The following is a 21,162-nucleotide window of genomic DNA, read 5'->3' as shown; positions in this document are numbered from 1 at the left end:
GTTTTATGGCTGCATCATTAAGTAAAAAGATTGTGGTTTTGTGCTACAAAAGTGGAATTGGCACAAATTTACTATAGTACCAATGATCTCTCTCTAAAAGGGATATGTGAATGTCTGCACCAAAACAGTCCAAAGAAGTCCACAAACAACATAAAAAGAAGGAAAAAGAAGCACCAAGTTTTCTCTAAAATCACAAAACACTTTCTGTCTTTGGTTAAATTGTCAGCTTTCTTTTCATGTTTTAATTTCTTTCAAATGTTCTCATGAATCAGCAACATGTTAAAGAGTCTTCTAAGATTTTTGCTGTTTGGCAGAGGAATCTGACCGCAATCTGGGAGAAACAAGCAGCTGAGAAAGCACAAATAAATCTGAGTCAACCACACCACATTCTGATGAGTTTGTACCGCTGCCGTCCGGTCGATGCTATAATATAATGTGCCAAAAGCAAAACAAATCACTGCATAAAACCTTTTATTCCTTTTTCTATAAACCCAAACCCCACTCATTTTAGAGGAAAATGACCATTTTGGGAGGATTTTATTTTATTATATTTTATTTTATTTAACTTTTACTTATCCAGGCAAGCAATTAAGAACAGATTCTTATTTACAAATGCAGCCTGATATTTATTTGCATTTTAGTCATGGGGTTTTATTCGTTAAATTTTATTATCGATTTTTATTGATGATTTTATGTGCTCATGTTTCCTTTCTTCTACTGATCATTGTTGTATGCATGTGAGAAAGCTGAACATTTTTCTGAATTGAACTGCATGTGTGTGCATCTGAACGAACCTCCTTAAACATCAACAGGTCTGCAGGTTCAATCAAACTTCTTCCTGATGCATCAAATCATCAAAGACAATAAATATAAGCAAGATCATAACAGTAAAAACATTCATTTATTTTCACTTCCAGTTTCCATCGAGTTATTGTAATCAAAATCAAAGAAAGTCTTTTACAAATACAGGATACAAATCAACATTGTTACATAAATATTGCCACAGTTGCTTAATACAGACAATTTTATTATCAACAAAACAGATAATTTTATAATTATAGGACTATAAAGGTAACATTACATACATATTTTAGGATAATTTCCATAACTTGTATGCATGTATGTGTATGCGTGTGTGTGTGTGTGTGTGTGTGTGTGTGTGTGTGTGTGTGTGTATGTGTGTGTGTGGGTGCTTGAGGGGTTTTCAGTGTTTGTCTGTGTCGTCCACATTATTGTCCATGTCTCATCTGGGTCCAAGTTTTAAAGGGGACTTGGGAGATGAGAGGTTCTTCCTGCCGTTGTGGGGCTTCACTTTCAGGTTTTGTTTTGGTGCAGTTTTCAAGTAAAAATGAAACTGTGGTGATAAAACAAACATGTTTATGACTGATGAGGAGACCAGCATACACACACAAAAACAGTCCAGACAAAACCTTTTGTATTAAATAAAATGCCCATTTATTCTTCTTATGTTAACTGTTTGCTAGAAAAGAAGGTAGTGGTTAAATCGGTGGTTCTCAGCCTTTTTTGGCTGGTGACCCCATTTAAACATCACAAATTTCTGGCAACCCCAGACTTTCAAAACAAAGACATTTTTTTTGCTAAAATTAATTTGTTTTGATCATGGAATAGTTTGCTATACTATGTTGCCAATAAACGATAATTTTAGATGACATTTAGTCTATATAATGTATATTATTATGGACGGAGGCAGAAAAGCCAGGTGTAGATTACTGCACAAAGTGAGAATTTTATTTTCCTTGGTCAGGATATGTACAGTCAGTCCAGCTTGGATTTACAAGGCTGACAATTAATACTGAACAAACAAGAACTCAAACTATGAATTATGAAAGAGCCGCAGCATCTGAAACTGACCACAATGAACATTTGACAGATAAACGGTACCACGGTGCTTCAGTTTCAGCTTCACAGTTTGTCATGTCTTTTATGGATTTTGATCATCTTTCTCGACCCCAAGGTTGAAAAACACCAGGTTAAATGTACACTCATCACCCATAACATTATGACCACTGACAAAAAGGCAAAGTGGTATTAATTACCTCCACCAAGGAGGTTATATAATAATAATAATAATAATAATAATAATAATAATAATAATAATAATAATAATAATAATAATAATAATAATAATAATATGTTTTTGCCAGTGTTGGTTTGTCTGTCTGTCCGTGTGCAAGATAACTCAAAAAGTTATGGATGGATTTGGATGAAAATTTCATGAAATGTTGATACTGGCACAAGGAACAAATGATTACATTTTGGTGGTGATTGGGGCAGAGGGGTGACTGATCTGCCTTGGTGGAGGTCTGCGCTCTCCAAGTGCTTTTCTAGTTTTGATTATGCCATTGCAATAGGACAACACCTCCCACAGATGATCAATAGTCCTGAGATTAGGATGTCCTTCCATAATCCATTTTTGGTCTGTACTAACCACTGCAGACCAGGAACACACAACAAGACCTGCAGTTGTGGAGATGCTCTGACCCAGTCATCACCGTTACTTATGTTGTTCATTTTGCTGCTTCCAACACATCACCTTCAAGGACTAAACGTTTACCTGCTGCCTAATATATCCAACCCAGTGAAAGGTGCCAATGCAATGAAACAGTCAATATTATCTCCACTTCTCCTGTCAGTGGTCAGAATGTTACAGCTGATTGGTGGATAGGGCCAACACACACACACACACATAATCCCACCTGTATGGCTTCGGCCGGTCCCACTGTGACAGTACTGGTGGATGGAAGGTATCCTGGGGCAGATGCAGTCACAGTGTATGTACCTGGTAGCAGGAGTCTGAAGTAGTCACCATCAACTCCTGGAGAAGATAAGAAAATACAACATATATTACAAAACACACAGCAGTTTTCTAGTATGTTAATGCTGCAGTTCCACCATCAGCCACTAGATGGAGGCTTTACTCTATTGCAACCTCTACTCACCACTGGTGACGTCATGGTTGATGCCAGCCACTGAGATCTCAGCCTTACTGATTGGATTGTTGTTTTCATCATACACCATACCTTTTATGCCATGATGCACCTGGAAAAAGACAAAATTTTCTTATTTCAGCATGCACATCATTTTTAGACATTTCTTTTCCACAATTTCACTTCACCTGCTTCCTCTCAAAATATTCTATATTGTGCCATTTCATAATATTATGAACTCTGGCAACCACAGATTGAGGATATTTAAGAAAATAGTCTTTAAAGAGATGTCTTCATGCTTGACAGAAAATAAAAGTTCAGTTTACCTCAATTCCGCTGCATTTCACACCTTTCATTTTGCTTTGTAGATGTGGCTTCATGTAGATGCATATGCACGTATATTATATATGTGTTTAAAGTCATAAAACTTACTTCCATGACTTAAAAATACTGACTATGCTATTTTAACCCTTTGGTGCATGAATTATAAGAACCTTAGTCAAGACTTTTTTTTTTTCCTGAGTGTTTTTATTCCTCTTTAGGCATGAAAAAACCAATGTGATTGAAATTTCTTTAATGAACCTATTTTTTATGGAGTTACAAAAATGTCCACTCATCTGGACACCATGTGTTTAATTAATTTTTGAAGCAAAGGAACATGTATTTAAAATGGAATATCAGAAAGTGAAGTACTGTGTGAAAACTATGAAATAAAAACATTTTAATGCAGCTAATCTGATGTTTTCTCACATTTTAGTGTACTCTAATACTAGTTTTTACTCACTTCCTGGAGATAATATACGAAAAAAAAAAACTTTATGTTCAAGAAAACTGTTAATTATAGTCTAATAACAATGACCAATTGATTTACACTCACACGTTACTGATCAGGTTTATCAAGAACAGCAAAGTTACAGTAATTGTATGAAAGTCAGTGTTTGAGATGGTGTATAAGTGTCCACTGTGTTGGCTGATATGCAAATATAACAACAAAACCCATGAATATACAAGGGAACAGCTGTAGAATAGCTGTCCACTGGAGTGACCACTATGCATGAAAGGGTTAAGGTGTTTGTTAAATACATAATCCCGATGGTTGCAAAAAGGGACTCTCACATGCACAAAATACAAACTGTCACACAAAATAAGGTTTGAATTCCAACAATGCACTTATTCATTGATTATAAGTCAATATTTTATAAATTATAACATATTACCACAAGTTTTTATCATCTCAGGACTTTTAAGGCTTTACAGGATCAGTGTACATTGATGAGTTAAAGTGTTTTTGTGATCTCTGTGCAGCATGTGTTTGTGTTCTGACCTGCTCCAGGTATGAAACCAGTGCCTCGCGGTTCCCCAGCCATTCTCTGGGCAGCGCTGATGCCGGTGGGAACTTATCACAGCTCAGCTCCAGGGTGATCTCAAAGCAGTTGGTATACAGATAGTTAAAGTCCTGCATGCCTAAAAGAAGCACATGTTTCATATGGATGATAAGTGTATTGTATCCCTTCAGGGCACATTTTCATTTGGTGATCCTGAAATAGTTGACGTTATTACGGGACAACCATTATCATTTTAGTTTTATTATGTCACTTCAGACTGAAATTAAATTCAATACCTTTAATACGACATATATGTAAGGGTAGAGACTGCAATCTGGTAGGATCGGCGATTCTACCAGTAGAGACTCCGATCGTAGTCTCTACCAGTAGAAACTCCGATCAGAGTCTCTACTGGTAGAAACTCCGATCCTGCCAGTAGAAGGGTTAGGGTTAGGGTTAGGGGTTAGGGTTAGGGTTAGGGTTCGGATCGGAGTTTCTACCAGTAGAGACTCTGATCGGAGTTTCTACTGGTAGAGACTACGATCGGAGTCTCTACTGGTAGAATCGCCAATCCTACCAGATCGCAGTCTCTACCCTGACATATACACACATATGTTCATAAAAATTTTTCCAAACTAATGCACTGACTTGAAATATCTGTAAGAGCATCTTTCAGGACTGAGATTACACTGGATATTAGTATAAATACTTCTTTTAATCCCTATTTGCTCTGCATCTTTGCATAACTTTTCAATATACCTTAACCTTTCAGAGAGTCTAATACATACGAGGCCAGAACAGGGAAGGACAGACATAATGTAACCTCACAAGACCATGACATAACGCTTGGAGCAAACAGAGCTGTTAAAATAAACATATCATACTCCTGTTAAATGTGACTGTGGGCGTTTTCATCAAATTCAAAATCTTGCATGACTCAACCGAAAAGCTGAGCAGACTCAAATTCCAAAGCTGGATCCCGAATCCCAGCCCAGACCAGGACATAAACATCAAACAACTGGATACTGTTTTTCTGCAGTCATGGATTAACTGAACTGAAAGTGAATACATGTCCAGACAGTTTGGTGATCTGGAGCTGCTGAAGCTTCCAAGCATTCTATGGCAATTAGTTTTTCTATAGATGTAAACTTGAAAGATTAAACTCAAGCACAAGTTCCCATAAACCTAATTAGGAAGGGTGAGGAACTGTGCCTGCCAGTGCCAAAGCTCTCATACCTTCCAGCTTGTAGGTGGCCAACACTTGTAAATAATATTATATTGAACCTAACCCTAATAAAAGCTCTACTGCCTATTTTGGCTATTTACATGGCACACAAATGCCAAAATAAACCTCAGATATTCATCAAATACCCTTATTTGACTTTTAATGTGAAAACAGGGAATCTAATACGGTCAAGTAAGACATTTTTCCTTATGACAGTAATTCTTAGTTGGGGAGAAGTGAACTTGGTTGCTTTAAAATGTCATCTTTGTTTAAGTTTGTACATGTTAAAAAGATGTGTTTTCTCCTTGATGACTCCATATGTCTATCTCTAATTAATGATGATGGTTATTATAAAGGGGAGGCAAGGGGTATTGTTTTTGGTTCAGTTTGTTTCTTTGCTTTGTAACACTCCAGCAGCAAAACTATTTTTTGAATTATACCAAATTGGGTTTATAGATTGCCAGTGACCCAGAATAGATCTGATTACATTTTGAAAAAAGTAGGTCAAAGTTCACATTTTTTATGAATTTTTAAAATCTTTTTTTTTTTCCCATTTACTAATAACTGGCAAAATTTCAAATATCTGTAGCAGCAAAACCAATGGTTGAATTCATACCAAATTAGGTTTATAGATTGCCAGTGACCCAGAATAGATGTGGTTACATTTTGGGAAAAGTAGGTCAAAGTTCAAATTTTTAATGAATTTTTAAAATCTTTTTTTCTCCCATTTACTTATAATGGGCGAAATTTCAAATGTCTATAAAAATATCAATTTTGTTTTAATTTACTTCAAACTTCACACATATATAGAGGCAACTGATATGCTGACATCAGCACAAGCATAGACATGATGACATCAGCTGGACTGATGCCAAAATAAGTTACAATACATGCGAGGGGCGGGGTTTGTTGTGCCTGGAACAATTGTTGTTAGTTGCATTACTTGTGTTTTTCCTTCTTTTTGGTGCTAAAATTCCAGCGGCCATAATTAAACAACATTGAAGTCTCCTTAAAAAAGACGATGTAGATGTAAAGATGTGTGAACTTTGATCAAGACTGGTTCATTACTGATGTTAAAGCAGATACAGATTGTTGTGTTGTGATATGTCTTACTCAATGTTCATGCAGAATTTGTATGACACTGAAGGATCCATTGACTCTCACTGATTCAGACAGGTTAACCATTATCAGTGTTACACAACGGGTTCGTGTTGATAGTGTCCTGGAATAGTGTGTCAGTGGTAAATAGGTGAGTGTCGTTCTTTACACTCAGAGGTCAGCAGGGGGTCATCTGTAGATGTACACAGGGTGAAGAGGTTAAAGGCAAGAGGAGACGTGAGGAGAAAGAGTCAAAGAGTTTATAACCACACTGAGAAAGCATGCCATGCAGGATACTCAAGGAATTTCATTCATTCTAAAATGTGATCCAGTGTCTGCTGTGATTGATGCCGATGGCCTTGTCTATCTTTGGAACCCAAATGACAATGGAAGGTGACCGACAAATAAATAGAGTTAGGGAGTAACTAGTAACATGTAACAGTGTTATGTAACTAATTTCTAAGTCATTCTAACTGTCCAAAATACATGTCAATCACTGTTACATTCATTCTTCTGCTTTGTATCAGTACAGGAATGTATTATTTTTGGCGTATTTTCTGAATAACAAAAAGATAGATTTGAGTGCAACACCTTAATTAAAGTGGTGTGTTTGTGAAAATAGGATTTTTCAGCTTTAATGCTCAGTCTAAAACAGGGGTGTCAAACTCATGTAAGTTCAGGGGCCACATTCACCTAAATTTGATCTGCAGTGGGCCGAACCGGTAAAATAATAACATAATAATATATAAATAATGTCCACTCCAAACTTTTCTCTATGTTTTAGAGAGAAAAAAGTAAATTTGCATTATGAAAAGGTTTATATCTACAAACTATCCTTTCAAAAGATGTGAGAAACATGAACAAATGTGAAAAAATAAGTGGAATTTTAACAGTATTCTGCCTCAGTTTATCATTTGCACACGTACATTATAACTTATAGATCACAGTGGATCTACAAACTCACAAAACATTTAGTAACAGGAAGAATCTTCTTAAAATTGTACTTACTTCTCTTAAGACATTTCAGGTTATTCATATTTATTCAGGTCTTCACATTTTTTGTGAAATTATACTTTTTTTTAGTGTAAATACATGACAATGTTGTTAGGATTGTTAATTTCTTAGTGTAATTTTTGCATTTCACAAATTCACCCCAAGGGCCAGACTGGACCCTTTGGCAGGCCGGATTTGGCCCCCGGGCCGCATGTTTGACACCTGTGGTCTAAAACATTTCTAAGCAACCAACGTAATCAGTGTAATCTGACATGTTTTTGAAGCAACCTTCCCAACACTACAAATATAATGTTGCAGGTATTTTTTTTTTTTACAGACAAGAAATAGATTATTAAGTTAGCATGTTTTTTTTTTCTTATGTATAAGAGCAAAACTTTTATAGAAAATATTCCAAAACAACCATTTCAACTCCACCAGTACCATGAGATCTATTTTTATCTTGACTAATAAAGTAAATAATAATATTGTTATATTGTCTTCATCCAGCGGTACCTCAGATCTGAACTGTACTGAGTGTCTGGTGTTGGTGTTTTTAACTCTTTAACCCCGAAACATTATTCCAGGTAAACGTGTTGCTGTGAATTGGCGTCTGTTTCAGTGTCATAAAAGCTGCTGTGAGTATGTGTTAGTGTTCTTTTTCTGCAGTGGTTTTGTTTTACTGTGTGTTTTAGAGTCAAAACAGGGTGGAATAACAGAAAAAGACAAAGAGAGGAATTGAAGTTTGACAGGTTTTTACTAAATAAGGCACTCAGAATGTACATCAATAACAGATTTAGGATGTTGAACATGAACTGTGAACTGGAACACACTGAACAACAAGTATTTGAATTTGGGCCCAGTGGTTTTTGTTTTGTTTTTTTTCCTAAATCAGTCCTGCTGCTTTTTGGCACCTGGCTGAACTCCAAAATGTCAAAACTTGGTAAAAACACAGTAAAAAAAAAAAAAAAAAAAGAATAAATAAATAAAGGAAAATCACAACACTGCAAACAACAGTGAAAACAAAACAAAACAAAACAAAAAAAGCCCAAACCTTCTATTTTTATACACTGCAAAAATCCAAATCTTACCAAGTGCATTTTTCTCATTTCTAAAGTCAAAATATCTCATCCCACTTAAAACACATTATTAAAATCACTATTAAAAGACATAATCACCAAAGAGTAACTTTTCAGTGAGATATAAGAGCTTATTTTTAGACAATAGATCTTGAAAATTTTATTTCAAGAATTCTTTCCAAGATAATTTTCACTTGTACCATTGGCATATTTTTTTTCTCAATTCAAGATTTTTTTTTTTTTTTTTTTTTTGCTTAATTCAAGCAAAAAGTCTGCCAATGGTACAAGTGAAAATTATCTTGGAAAGATTTCTTGAAATAAGATTTCAAGATCTATTGTCCAAAAATAAGTTCTTTTTTTCTCACTGAAAAGTTACTCTTTAGGTGTTTATGTCTTATTTTAAGTGTGATGAGATATTTGGACTAGAAATGAGAAAAATACACTTGGTAAGATTCAGATTTTTGCTGTGTAGTGAGTCGGTCTCACTCACTGCTCTGTGTTTTACCCCCATTCCACAGGTGCCGGGAGGTGCACTGAGCATGCTCAGATGTCTATGGAAAGAACAAGGTCTATTCTAATATATTTTGAACTTTTTTCTATTGAACAAACAGTTGAATGTTTATGAATATTTAAAATAAATCAGACGTTCTGAATGCTCACCACAGACACATCAGTAGTTAAAGCCTTTGGTGCGGAGGCTTTTCTTACCTTTGGATAGAGAGTACCAGCTGGCCCCGTTGGTGATCCCCTCATCAAAGAAGTCCCCACAGTTCCAGCCTTTGTGCATCCAGCTGTGAGCATATGAGTAGGTCCTCGCCAACTGTCATCACAAAACGCACATGTGCATGTCATCCATATGTTTTTAGACACACAACACAGTGGTGAGATCACATGTGTGTGACATTGCCATCTGGAAAGTATTTCTACTCTGTTGCACACCTTTCTGAAAATTTTGTCATCCGCAGTGGCAGCATATGTTGTCCTCCCTCGAATGCGGGGATCCCTGGACTTGTCGAAAGGATAATTGGCCACGACAGCTCCTCCGTGGAGGTTTGCTGACAGGACAAAGTTGTAGTTTTGCATCCACTTTATGACAGCCAAAGTCTCCGGTTCAACCTGTAGAGGATGTTCCACAAGATACAGTAGTGAAGCAGTAGATGATGACTTACAGGGCTGATGTGCATCCCGTGCAGGTATGTATGGACTTTTCATAAAACTACCAGAGCCCCAGGCATGTTTGAAGCATGCCAGTAAGCTACCCTTCATCCAACACTTCACAAACAACAGCAGTGGACTGAAGACATCTGGTTTTCTTTTCACCCAGAACCACCAGCCCCTCTGCTTCACTGCTGGTTTTCTGGGCAAATTCTAGTTTTCTCTGGCTTGCCATATGCTAGTATTTTCTCTGTGAACGTACCCGTTTTCATTGTTCAGGAGCCAATCTGTTGAGTTTTAATCCTTACTCATATTTTCTGCCAAAATGATTCTGACACTTTACAACTGATGGATGTTTTCCCTCATCCATCACTGACATTTTAGAAGTAAATATATGACATGTTCTATTTTAAATGAATCACTCACTGGTGCTTCTGTGTTTGACTGCAATTTAGAATTAAGGGAAAAAGATACAGTCGTGGAAAAAATTATTAGACTGTCAGAAGTCATCAAAAACAATGGTTATGCAATGAAGTACTAACTCCTGTGTGTATCATGTGACTAAAACAGACAGAAATGAAAACATGGAATGCCTAAAAGCACTGTTTTTGTCAGTACAATGCCATAGATATTGATGTAAGAACTGAAGTGATTTTGGTTATTATCAAAAAAAAAAAAAAACATGGAAAATCAGCTCTGAAATTAAACTCTTATGAGCTATTTCTGTTGTTATCATTATATTTGTCCAAACAAAAGTACCTTTACTTGTACCAGGTATTAAAATGAACAAGAAATTGAAGAAAACAAGGGTGGTCTAATATTTTTTTCGACAACTGTATGTTGAGACGATGTAAGATGTTACTTCTACACTAATCTATGCAAAATGAAGTTTTACCCAAAGTTCATTGCATAATGTTTGTTTGTTTTTTTTGTTTTTTGTTTTCTTTCTATCCCTGTCCCCTTTTGTAAGTTAATTCCTTCTACATCAGCGGTGTCAAACTCATTTTAGTTCAGGGGCCACATTCAGCTCAATTTGATCTCAAGTGGGCCGGGCCAGTAAAATAACATAACAACCTGTAAATAATATCAACTCTGAACTTTTCTCTGCGTTTTAGAGTGAAAAAGTAGAATTACATAATAAAAATATTTATATTTACAAACTATTCTTTCAGAAAATTTTGAATTACTGAAAACCTGAAATTTATTAAGAAAAACAAACGCATTTCTAACAATATTATGCCTCAACTTATCATTTGCACATGTGCATGACAACCTACAGATTACAGTGGATCTACAAAGACACAAAACATTTAATAACATTCAGAATATTATCACATTTTTTGAAGTTTGGCATTCGGAGTCTGGAGCTAGAATGAGTTTGATATAATTGATTGTTAATATCTTCAGTGTTATTTTTGTATTTCACAACCTTTGGCGGCCCAGTTTTGGCCGTATGTTTGACACTCCTATTCTACATCCTTTTTTTTTTTTTTTTAAGATTTGTTTTTATTGACAGAAGCTTTTACAGTAAGTTAAGACACATTTTTCAGAAGGGGTACAAATAAATGTATAAACTTACAGATACACAACATAAGGATGATTTTTATACATCAGAAGAAAAAAGAAGAAATAAATAAACAAAATAATAAAAATTAAAATCTAAACAAAACAAAAATATTACAAGAACTTTCCCCATCCCCACCCCCCCATCCCCACCCCCCCACCCTCCTCCCTTGTATGGCTCTTAATTTCCTTTCATTCATATACCTACACTGTCTATGTACATAATTTATACTTAAACCCATCTGTACACACACTATAAAAAAAAAAATCTGTAATTTAACAGAATTTTCACTGTTTATTTTGCAGATTTTCCTGTATTTTTAAGATACAGGAAAATATCAATGAAATTCCAAAAATAGACTGTGATTTTACATGTCAAATGTAAAATAACATGAAAAAATTGTAACTGTGAATAACCAAAAAATTCCCATTTTTTAAAAGATTTTTTTTCTTTTTTCACAGAAAAATATAGTCAAAATACATCTGCAAATGTATCGTAATTTCACAAATATTTCTTTTCTATTTATGAGATTAAACTGTTAATTTAAAGTTTAATACTTTAAAAAATAATAATAATAAAACAAGATAAAATTACTGACAATCAACCGTAAAAGAAGTCTTTGTTCTGTAAGTTTAACAAGACTTGTTTGTTAATTGACAAATATCTTGTGTAATTACACGAGGTTTCAAAACAAAAATGTTGAATAAATGTATTTTTGTGAATGTATAACATGTATAAGCACTGATAAACTGTCAAAATACAGTTTTTATCAGTGAATTGTCCAACATAGTCTCATTCAGAATTATTTATATATATCTATTTATAGGTAATTTGATTGTTTTAATACATGTAAATATTCTTTATTAAACATTAAAAAGTAAAAAAAAAAAAAAATTCAAAATTGCATGTAAAGTTAGGGGAAAAAATGTATTTTAATTATGGAAAATTACCATATTTTTATGAAATGGTTATTTTCCGTTATTTTACAGTATTTTTTCGGCACCCCAGCTGCTGGAATATTACCTTTGTTTTTTGTTTTTTTACAGTGCAGTCATATGCATATAAGTCAACAAATCAACATATTACCCTGTTCTACATCTTATCTCCTCACTCTTTGTTTTTCTCAAACCACCTCTTCTTATACTAGGTTCTGAAGTTGGACCATTACAATCTGGACAGTCCATCTTTCCTTTACTATCAGGATGTTTGAGGAAATTCACAAATATTTCCATCATCCAGTACTGCAGACGTCTTAAATTCCAGTTTAGGCTGCCATTTATTTTCCCTGTCAGTGCTTACACACCAGCCATATTTCATGCATGAAGACAAGGGGTAATATCTCTCCCTGAATAAGGTATGTAGGACAATAAACACAGTCTGGCCTTGTTGCTTGTTTAAGAATAACCCAGGCGATCAGAAGCTACCGGCCTTGAATGCAGCAGCTGTAACCTAGAAGTGACAATTCTGCTATGAAAGGAGGTATTTATTATGTGCGGATCTTTATATACTGTACACCCAGTGCATCCTTTGAACTCCGCTGTCATCGTGGTGTAGAGTTACAGGACACATATGTGAACAGGGACACGCAAAGTTAACCTTCCACCACTCGAAGCCTTGTCATCTGATGTGCAAATAAATCTAAATGCAAAAGTCAATCGGGCAATTCAAGGTTATTTTTCTCACTGTACGAAGGATGTCCTCTGCGGGCCATTTAATTGTCAGCAGATACTTCTATGCTGAAGTACGGGCTGACTTCGTGGCTCTAGGTGGTCTCGTTTTAGATGCTGTGTCAATATGGCATTTCCAAGAACAGATCCTGCTGTCAGTCTGTGGGCGGTGGAAAAGTTTTCAAGATAGATTCCTGAGTGGAATTAACCATGAAAAACAAAACTACACAAGGAGACTCTCAAGCACTCACCCAGATTTCAGGATTATAGGGATGTTTGTTTAATATATATAAAAAAAAGACACCTGGAGGGCGCTGGGTTGTGTTAGTCAGCCATTCGGCTTCATGCCCAGAAACATATTTTTTCACCTTTAGCCTTTCTAGTATTTTTCTCTCTTGATGACAGAAGGTTAAAGCCTGTTTTTGTGAATCTTAGTCATTCCTGATTGAACAACATGGTTTGGTATTAACGTAGCGTGGCTGAGCACCAGGATTTGTGGCTTCATGACAGAGAGAAATGTAGTCTGTGAATGTAATCCAACAGCATGAATGAAGTATCTGTAACAGTGGCACAGTTACTCTTTTGTGTTGGCTGTTCAGGAGGCAGTCATGCGGGTAGACAAGCAGCCAGCAACTGGGAAGACCACTGTTTTAGTTGTCTTAACACATTTAACAGAAATGTGAGGTTAATGTGGCCCAAGTGACGACCATATCAAAACATTCTTGTTGATTTGACTTTCAGGCTACATGAATTTTAAGTCAAAAGAATGAAAAAGGGCAGTAATTTAACTTGAAAATAACCATGAAACTGAAGCTAAGCAATCCCCAAGGCTGTGACCTTAATACTTAAGATGCACTTATAGTCACTTGGCATTGGTTTGACAGCAGATACGGCATTTTTCACCGCTGATATTTCACCCAGTGATTAAGTGCAGAGTGAGATATGTTCAGTGACCTGTGATGAAACCTTGTCTTTCCTCCAGTTAACGGCTGTATTTACCATGTAATCAATTATGGACTAAAAAGTACTTTTACAGACACCCAATAACAATAATGTTCGGTGTGGAACCAACAGGAGTGGATCTTAGTACTAAACAGAATGTTGTTTTGAGGTTTGTGACACTACTGGCCAGACGCCTTATTCCAGGGGTGTCAAACTCATTTTAGTTTAGCGGCCACATTCAGCTAAATTTGATCTGAAGTGAGCCGGACCAGTAAAATAATAACATAATTATATATAAATAATGTCAACTCCAAACTTTTCTCTATGTTTTAGAGCAAAAAAAAAGTTGATTTACATTATGAAGAGGTTTACATCTGAAAACTATCTTTTCAAAAGATGTGAATAACATGAAGAAACCGAAAAAATAAGTGTAATTTTAACAACATTATGCCTCAGTTTATTATTTAGACATGTACATTACAACTTACAGATCACAGTGGATCTACAAATATGCAAAACATTTAGTAACAAACAGAATCTTGTTAAAATTGTACTTACTTCTCTTAAGACATTTCAGATTGTTCATACTTATTCAGGTTATTTACATTTTTTTGTGAAATTATACTTTGTTTCAGTGTAAATACATGAAAATATTTACATTTACAAAGGGAAAAGTTTAGAGTTGTCATTATTTATATGTTATTATGATAGTATTTTACTGAATCCTGCCCACTTGAGATTAAACTGGTCTGAATGTGGAACCTGAACTAAAAGAACTGTTAACATCTTAGTGTAATTTTTGCATTTCATAAATTCATTCCAAGGGCCAGACTGGACCCTTTGGTGGGCCGGATTTGGCCCCCGGGCCGCATGTTTGAAACCTGTGCCTTATTCTGTTAAACTGGAAGAACAAAAAGCCTCCGACTCATCAGGCTCTGCTGAAAGACATTATGCAACACTTACATTTGGAGAAAATCAAATATTCACTAGAAGAAGATGTAAAGTTATTTTATTCAATTTGGCAGCCCTTTATAGATTACTTTAATATTAAGTAAGTAGACAGCCCCCCCTCCCTTTTTTTATGTGTGTGTATGTGTACATCATGTTTATTGGATACTATATATGACTTTTTATAGTGTCATTGTTCTAATTTCAATAAAAAGAGTTAAAAAAAAAAAAAAAAAAGGACTTTTACATAACTGATATTTATCATTCTAGTGCAGGGGTGTCAAACTCATTTTAGTTCAGGGGCCACATTCAGCCTAATATGATATAAAGTGGGCTGGACCAGTAAGATAGTATAAATAATAGGATAAGAACTTCAACTCCAAAGTTTTTTCTATGTTTCTGAGTGAAAAAAGTAAAATTCCGAAATGAAAATGTTTACATCTACGAACTGTACGTGAACACAACATGAACAAATATGAACAACATGAAAATTCCTGGGAAAAATAAGTGCAATTTTAACAATATTGTGCCATAGTTATAATTTATACATGTGAATCACAACTTACAGACCACAGTGGATCTACAAATGCACACAACATTTAGTAACAGGCAGAATATTGTTAAAATTCCACTTACTTCTCTTAAGATAGTTCAGGTTGTTCATATTTGTTCGAGTTATTCACATTTTTTGTTAAAGGCTACTCTGTAAATGTCAGCATTTTTGTATAATGTAACTTTTTTTACAGTAAAACAAGAGAAAAATGGCTTTTTTCATTAATTATAGGTTATTATGATAGTATTTTACTGGTCTTACCCACTTTAGATTGAATTGACCTAAAATAATTTTAACATTTAATGATTTTTAAGATCTTCAGTATAATTTTTGCATTTCACAATTTCATCCCACGGGCCGGATTGGACCCTCTGGTGGGTTGGTTTTGGCCCCTGGGCCGCATGTTTGACCCCTGTGTTCTAGTGTGAGTCAGAACAGCTTCTGCTTCAAGTAAATGGAAGGATTTAGATAGTTGAGTGTACTACCTCACTGTGTACAGGTAGTTTGCGGTGTTTTTGCCAAATTGAGATATTACAAAACATTTTTGCACCCCATCCCCCCACCCCCACCCCTACCCCTTTGCACAAAAGCACAGATGTTAAAGTATTAAGATATGGAATTATACTGCTGCCTGCTTCTTACACATTAGGCCTGTCTTATCATGAAACTTACAAAGCTGTGACTCACTCACACCATGTTGCAACATCACATATGCTTAGTTTCATACCTCGGATCCATAACCATCATCCAGACAAGGGTAGCTGTCATTAATTTTTCAAGGTACTGAAAGAAAAATGTTTAGTTTTTGTAGACATTGTAATGACAAAGTAGTTATTCCTTGGCTCAGAAGAACCGCCAACACTAACAGCAAACACAAAACAGCTTAAAAAATGTTGTCTTGAAACAAAAATTTGGCTTCATAAATGTTTTGTTCATTGATGCTTCTTTTTTTTTTTTTTTTTTTTTTTTTTTTTTTGCTGCTTTGTCAACAGAAGTGGAAAAAGGCTGGCTGCTGTTTTACTCGCCTGGTGTATCGCCAGCTGAAACAGAGCAGCCTCTTTTTGACCCAGACGGAGAAAAGCACAGTTTATATGAGGAGATATAGGTTCTACAGTAAGATAAGCAAACACACCCAAACGGCCAGATTGTCTGAGCGCTAAATGCAGCTGAGCACATGCAAACATACACAGTGGAGAAGAAGAAGAAGAGGGCCTTTTATCATCGTCTCAAATGCATTACTTCATCTAACTTCTGTTTAAATTCATGGATAGTTTCCTTCTGAAGCCAAAGCGTAAACAGTCTGACCTGGTACGACTCTCATAAACTCACAGGACTCAGTTTTGCATTTCCATAAATAAACCTTGTGCACAAACTCACATGCATCAAAGATGTCTTCACTCAAACACACACACCCTGTCACACATTCACACATACATTTCCCCCCTTTGACCTACAACTAGTTAACTGGGGTCTTGAGTTTACCCAGTGGCACTGACCTGCTGCTCCCAGTTGTCAGGCAGGGGCAGGTGATGGTTTCGTCCGTTGGTTTTCTCGTAGTAATACATGAGCGCGTTCAGATCTGGAAAATTGCGGTTGAGGTCAATTTCCCTGGCGTTTCCTCGACCCACCAGGTAGCCATTGAACTCTGGGCCCTGTTGAACCACAAACAAAATATCAAGTTTCCCAAAAGCAGCATCTATTGGGACATGGTCACCATGGTGTTTTTCCACCAGCTGAGTGGATTAAATCATCACACTGTGGCTTCTGGAGTTCTGATAATTTCATGCTATGAATTCATATTCTTTGGATAAGGTTGAGGGAAAACTGACTTGCATATGATACAAACTGCACAGGCAGCTGCAGTTTATTCTGGATATCACACCTAATCCACAATGATTTACTTGTTTTCTTTGGAATTCTGACTTGAATAGTTTGCTATTTGGCTCTAAGGGGCATTAAGACCATGAAAAAAACTCTAAATCCACTGAACACTGCAAGCCTGACCGCATACTATTTTTATTTTTTTTGTTTTTATTACACTTACAATAAACCTGCTGCAGTGGAATTCTCTTGTGGTCTTTGATTTCAAATACCACATTTGATTATTCTATGAGCTCTTGGAATTGTTTATGAACTAAATATACCTATTTTATCTTGAAATATGTCGTTGCATTTGTGCCATATTTTATTTTTATGCAGGCAGACTTTTGGACCTCCTTTGACCAGAACCAAATTATTTTCTAAAACTATTCTAAAAATGTGAGTTCCCTTTTCTCAAGCCTTCATATCACCAAAACTCAACACTAAGCATTTCGGATGTTGGGAAATAAAACACCCTCCTAATTGTATTGCAGATGCTGGAACACCCAAACATCTGTTGATGCAACAAATTATAGTGTGGTGTGCATGTGTCATATGAGTGAGTACCAAAGAGAAGGACTGTCATGTGCAACTTGCCTCCACAGGACATATAATTAGTCTCAAAGAGATTGTACCCACATGTTTTTTATGTATTTGTGTTAAAGGGGATTGCATCCTTGTGGTGGTGGTTTCATGGCCTGTATAATTATTCCAACTGAAAAACTAGAGGTTCTTACAAGAAACTGATAGATGGGATTATTATAGACATTAGCAAACAGTGGAATATGTAAGAAAAACAACACTATCGGTCACTATTTGGCTCCAAGTTGTTTCTCATTATTGAATATAATCACATGCATATTCATTTCTAATCTAAACAGATAACTTTGTATGTCATTGTGCTGTAATTTAACTAACAGGTGCTCTGGTTTACTTCAGTACTTTATCATTTGTAACATTTCCACTGGCGAGAACACAATCAGGGAAAAATGTGGAAATCTGTTTTCCATAATTCTCCATAAGTGGCAAATAATTGCTGAGAAAAGAGTCGAATGAGTTCCGTTGGGAGAATTTCTCTGCTTTTTCTTGGGGGCTCACATATATCCATCAGGGTGTAGATTACCTGTCTGGCAGCCACCTCGTAGCCGTCAGGGTTCATGGAGGGCAGGATGTGGATGCGTGTATCATAGATCAGTCTCGTGATCCGCTGGTTTCCAGCTCGATACTCCTCGCACAGAAACTGGGAGAACTTAATGAGCAGTTCACGGCCCAGTACTTCGTTGCCGTGCATGTTCCCCACGTACTTGAACTCTGGCTCCACTGGGAAGGAACAGGATAGAGGAAGAGGGGGCAAAAGGTCAGAGAGCCACATAGAGGGGCTAAGCGTGACATTTAGACGGATTGCCTGAGCAGCACTCACAATCCCACTTTTTTTTTTTTTTTTTTTTTTTTTTATTAAGGGTTTAATGAGTTTTTGTTCCACCATCACTGGTTTGTAAGTGCTGCAGGAAATCCCCACAAAATTAGTTTAAGCTGAATAATAACTGGAGCAGAGGGTTTATATGTTATTGGAGGTTTTTGATAAAGAACTCCTGCAGGTTCTGATGAAAGTGAGCCTGATTACAGCTGATTGAATTATTTGGATAAGGTCATCCAGCATTCCTGTGAGTATCTGTCACTGATTGGTTGAGCCACTTATCCAAACAGTCTCCTTCTGTATAGGGGTCCCTCCTCCCAGGGGTCCCTCCATTAATCACTGCTGCTGTGCAGAGTGAACCAAAGACCCCCAAACACTGCAGCTAAACAAAGCTAGTGTCACACACTGGCTACAACTTTGCTGTAAATGCAAAAAAAAATATTACCATCCTGTGTCTGTTACATATGATTTTGTGTGTAAGCCACTGATTTGCTGTAACTGTTTGTACTTAGACTGTTCAAGAATAAAATGTTTGTGAGGTAAGGTATTGTGAGGCTTAGCAGATACTTCCAAATTTATGAACACCCTTCACTAATTGCTTAAGGCACCCAAATGGCAGCTTGGGTGCAGCAATTCACCTCCTTTTCTTTAACAAGGGCCAACTGGCCTGGGGTTCAGAAAACAGTGTTGGCTCTCACATGCAGCTTTAAAAAACGCACACATACTCAGCAGCATGTGAAAGACATGAACTTCCTAAAGGGTGCAAAGGGGTTGACCCAGACAAGACCTCAGGTCACTCCCCTCCGTGAAGTGCACAGTTCCTGTTTTTCACCCTCAGTCACCTTGCAACAGAACATGCACACATCCTTCTATTCTACTGAAGGAAGCCCCTACGTGTGCAAACCCAGAAAAAATGCAAGCTCAGCCACCGCCAAAAAAGCATTCCCTGCAAATTTTTTTTTCAAGTAGCTGCAACAGAAGACTTAACAATGGCAAAATAATTAAACATAATAATTTAAAACATCCAAATATACATGAATGTAACCCTTTGGCATGTTTTCTGTCAAAACACTGATAATACTAAGGTCATGGTTTCTACTCTGAAATCGATATGCAGCAGAAATACCTGAAGAGCTGATCCAGTGGCTTGGAATGAGGGGAAAAACAAGCAGAGCTTTGGCAAGATGGGATTCAGGGTAAAGCCCTAAGTGAACCTCTGTGTCATCTGCTCAGCTTTCAGTAACACTCTACATTATGTCAGTGGTCGGATGACAAAAACTGAAATTAATCACAGATGTTGACTCCACAAAACACAGGTCTTTAAAAAAATTTAACACTGGAATAACTCCTGCTTTTCCTTCTTCTTTTGTAACATGGAAACACTGAAAGTAAAAGTGTTTTATAACCGCAAGAAAAAAACAAGAGCTCATACTCTGCTTTGTGTTATTCTAACTGTGTTTCCAATCATCATCGAATTGTGTGCAATAGTGAGATATGCATGCATGTCTATGCATTTAGTATCTATAATATCATAGTTGTTTGTTACCCTGTGCAGTGGCTTATAAAAAAGTTAGTTGAACTATTGTTGAGATTATTATGGACAACTGTAGAGATATAGTTCATTTATGTAATTTAAGACATCTTTCCACACACTTATTTATATACTTCTAATTCTTAAATCTTAATGACCTTAATGTAACAAGCCTATCCACACTGGACAGTCAAACAGCAGATCAGGTGTTACCCACATGCCTCGTGGATGCCCGGGTTATCACTGAACTCCAGCACGTAGAGATGCCGCCCCTCCACGCTGCGCCCAATGCTGTAAATACGAGTGATGTAGGGGCATTCGCTCTGCACTGCAAACAGAGCACGCACCATGTCCTCGTATCGGTGATGCTTGAATTCTGAGCCTGACACCAGGAGCCCCATCATCAGCCCCAGCAGAAGAGCACAGAGCCAGGGAAAGGTCCAGCCCTGCTGCATGGTCCCTCAGCCCAACTTGTGCAGCACAGGAGGAGAGAAGATGTTGAACCGCCTGCAGCTACGCAACGCTCTGTAACTGTGTGTGCCCCTGATGCTCTCTCAGATGAATATTTATCTCTTTACACACCAAACATAGTGCTGATTCTCTGCTTGCTCTTTTCTTCTCTTGTCCCTCTTCTTTATCCTGCTCTCCCTGTCTGCCTCTCTGCCTCCTCCCACATACAGTCCTCACTCTGAAGAGCAAGTAAGGACAGCCCCCCGCTCCTTCTTTGTCTCACTCTCCTCCTCCAACAGCTGCTTCTTTCCCTCTCTCTTTCTCTTTGGGTCCTTGTCAAGTACATGCTACTTGCTTTATTGCCACTTAGAATACTTCTGCTTCAAGTAGTTCACCCCGCAGCCCCCTAA

At 36.7% G+C, this 21,162-nt stretch overlaps 1 protein-coding gene across 1 annotated transcript; it reads right to left on the bottom strand.

Annotated features, from left to right (window-relative positions):
* Positions 1-881: 881 nt before the first annotated feature.
* Positions 882-20,971, bottom strand: cpn1 (carboxypeptidase N, polypeptide 1). The gene is made up of 9 exons (XM_030163224.1): positions 20,520-20,971; positions 18,478-18,674; positions 16,991-17,146; positions 9,605-9,781; positions 9,374-9,485; positions 4,273-4,412; positions 2,961-3,060; positions 2,718-2,836; positions 882-1,354 (listed from the first exon to the last, which is right to left on the bottom strand). Exons 1-9 carry the CDS (start codon positions 20,755-20,757, stop codon positions 1,244-1,246), a joined length of 1,350 nt encoding a protein of 449 aa, XP_030019084.1. The 5' UTR covers positions 20,758-20,971; the 3' UTR covers positions 882-1,243.
* Positions 20,972-21,162: the final 191 nt, after the last annotated feature.

This window comes from Sphaeramia orbicularis, chromosome 19, assembly GCF_902148855.1.
Source record: "Sphaeramia orbicularis chromosome 19, fSphaOr1.1, whole genome shotgun sequence".
Lineage (NCBI taxonomy): Eukaryota > Metazoa > Chordata > Actinopteri > Kurtiformes > Apogonidae > Sphaeramia > Sphaeramia orbicularis.
Note: the sequence above shows the minus strand (reverse complement) of the source record. Positions and strands in the feature narration are given on the sequence as shown.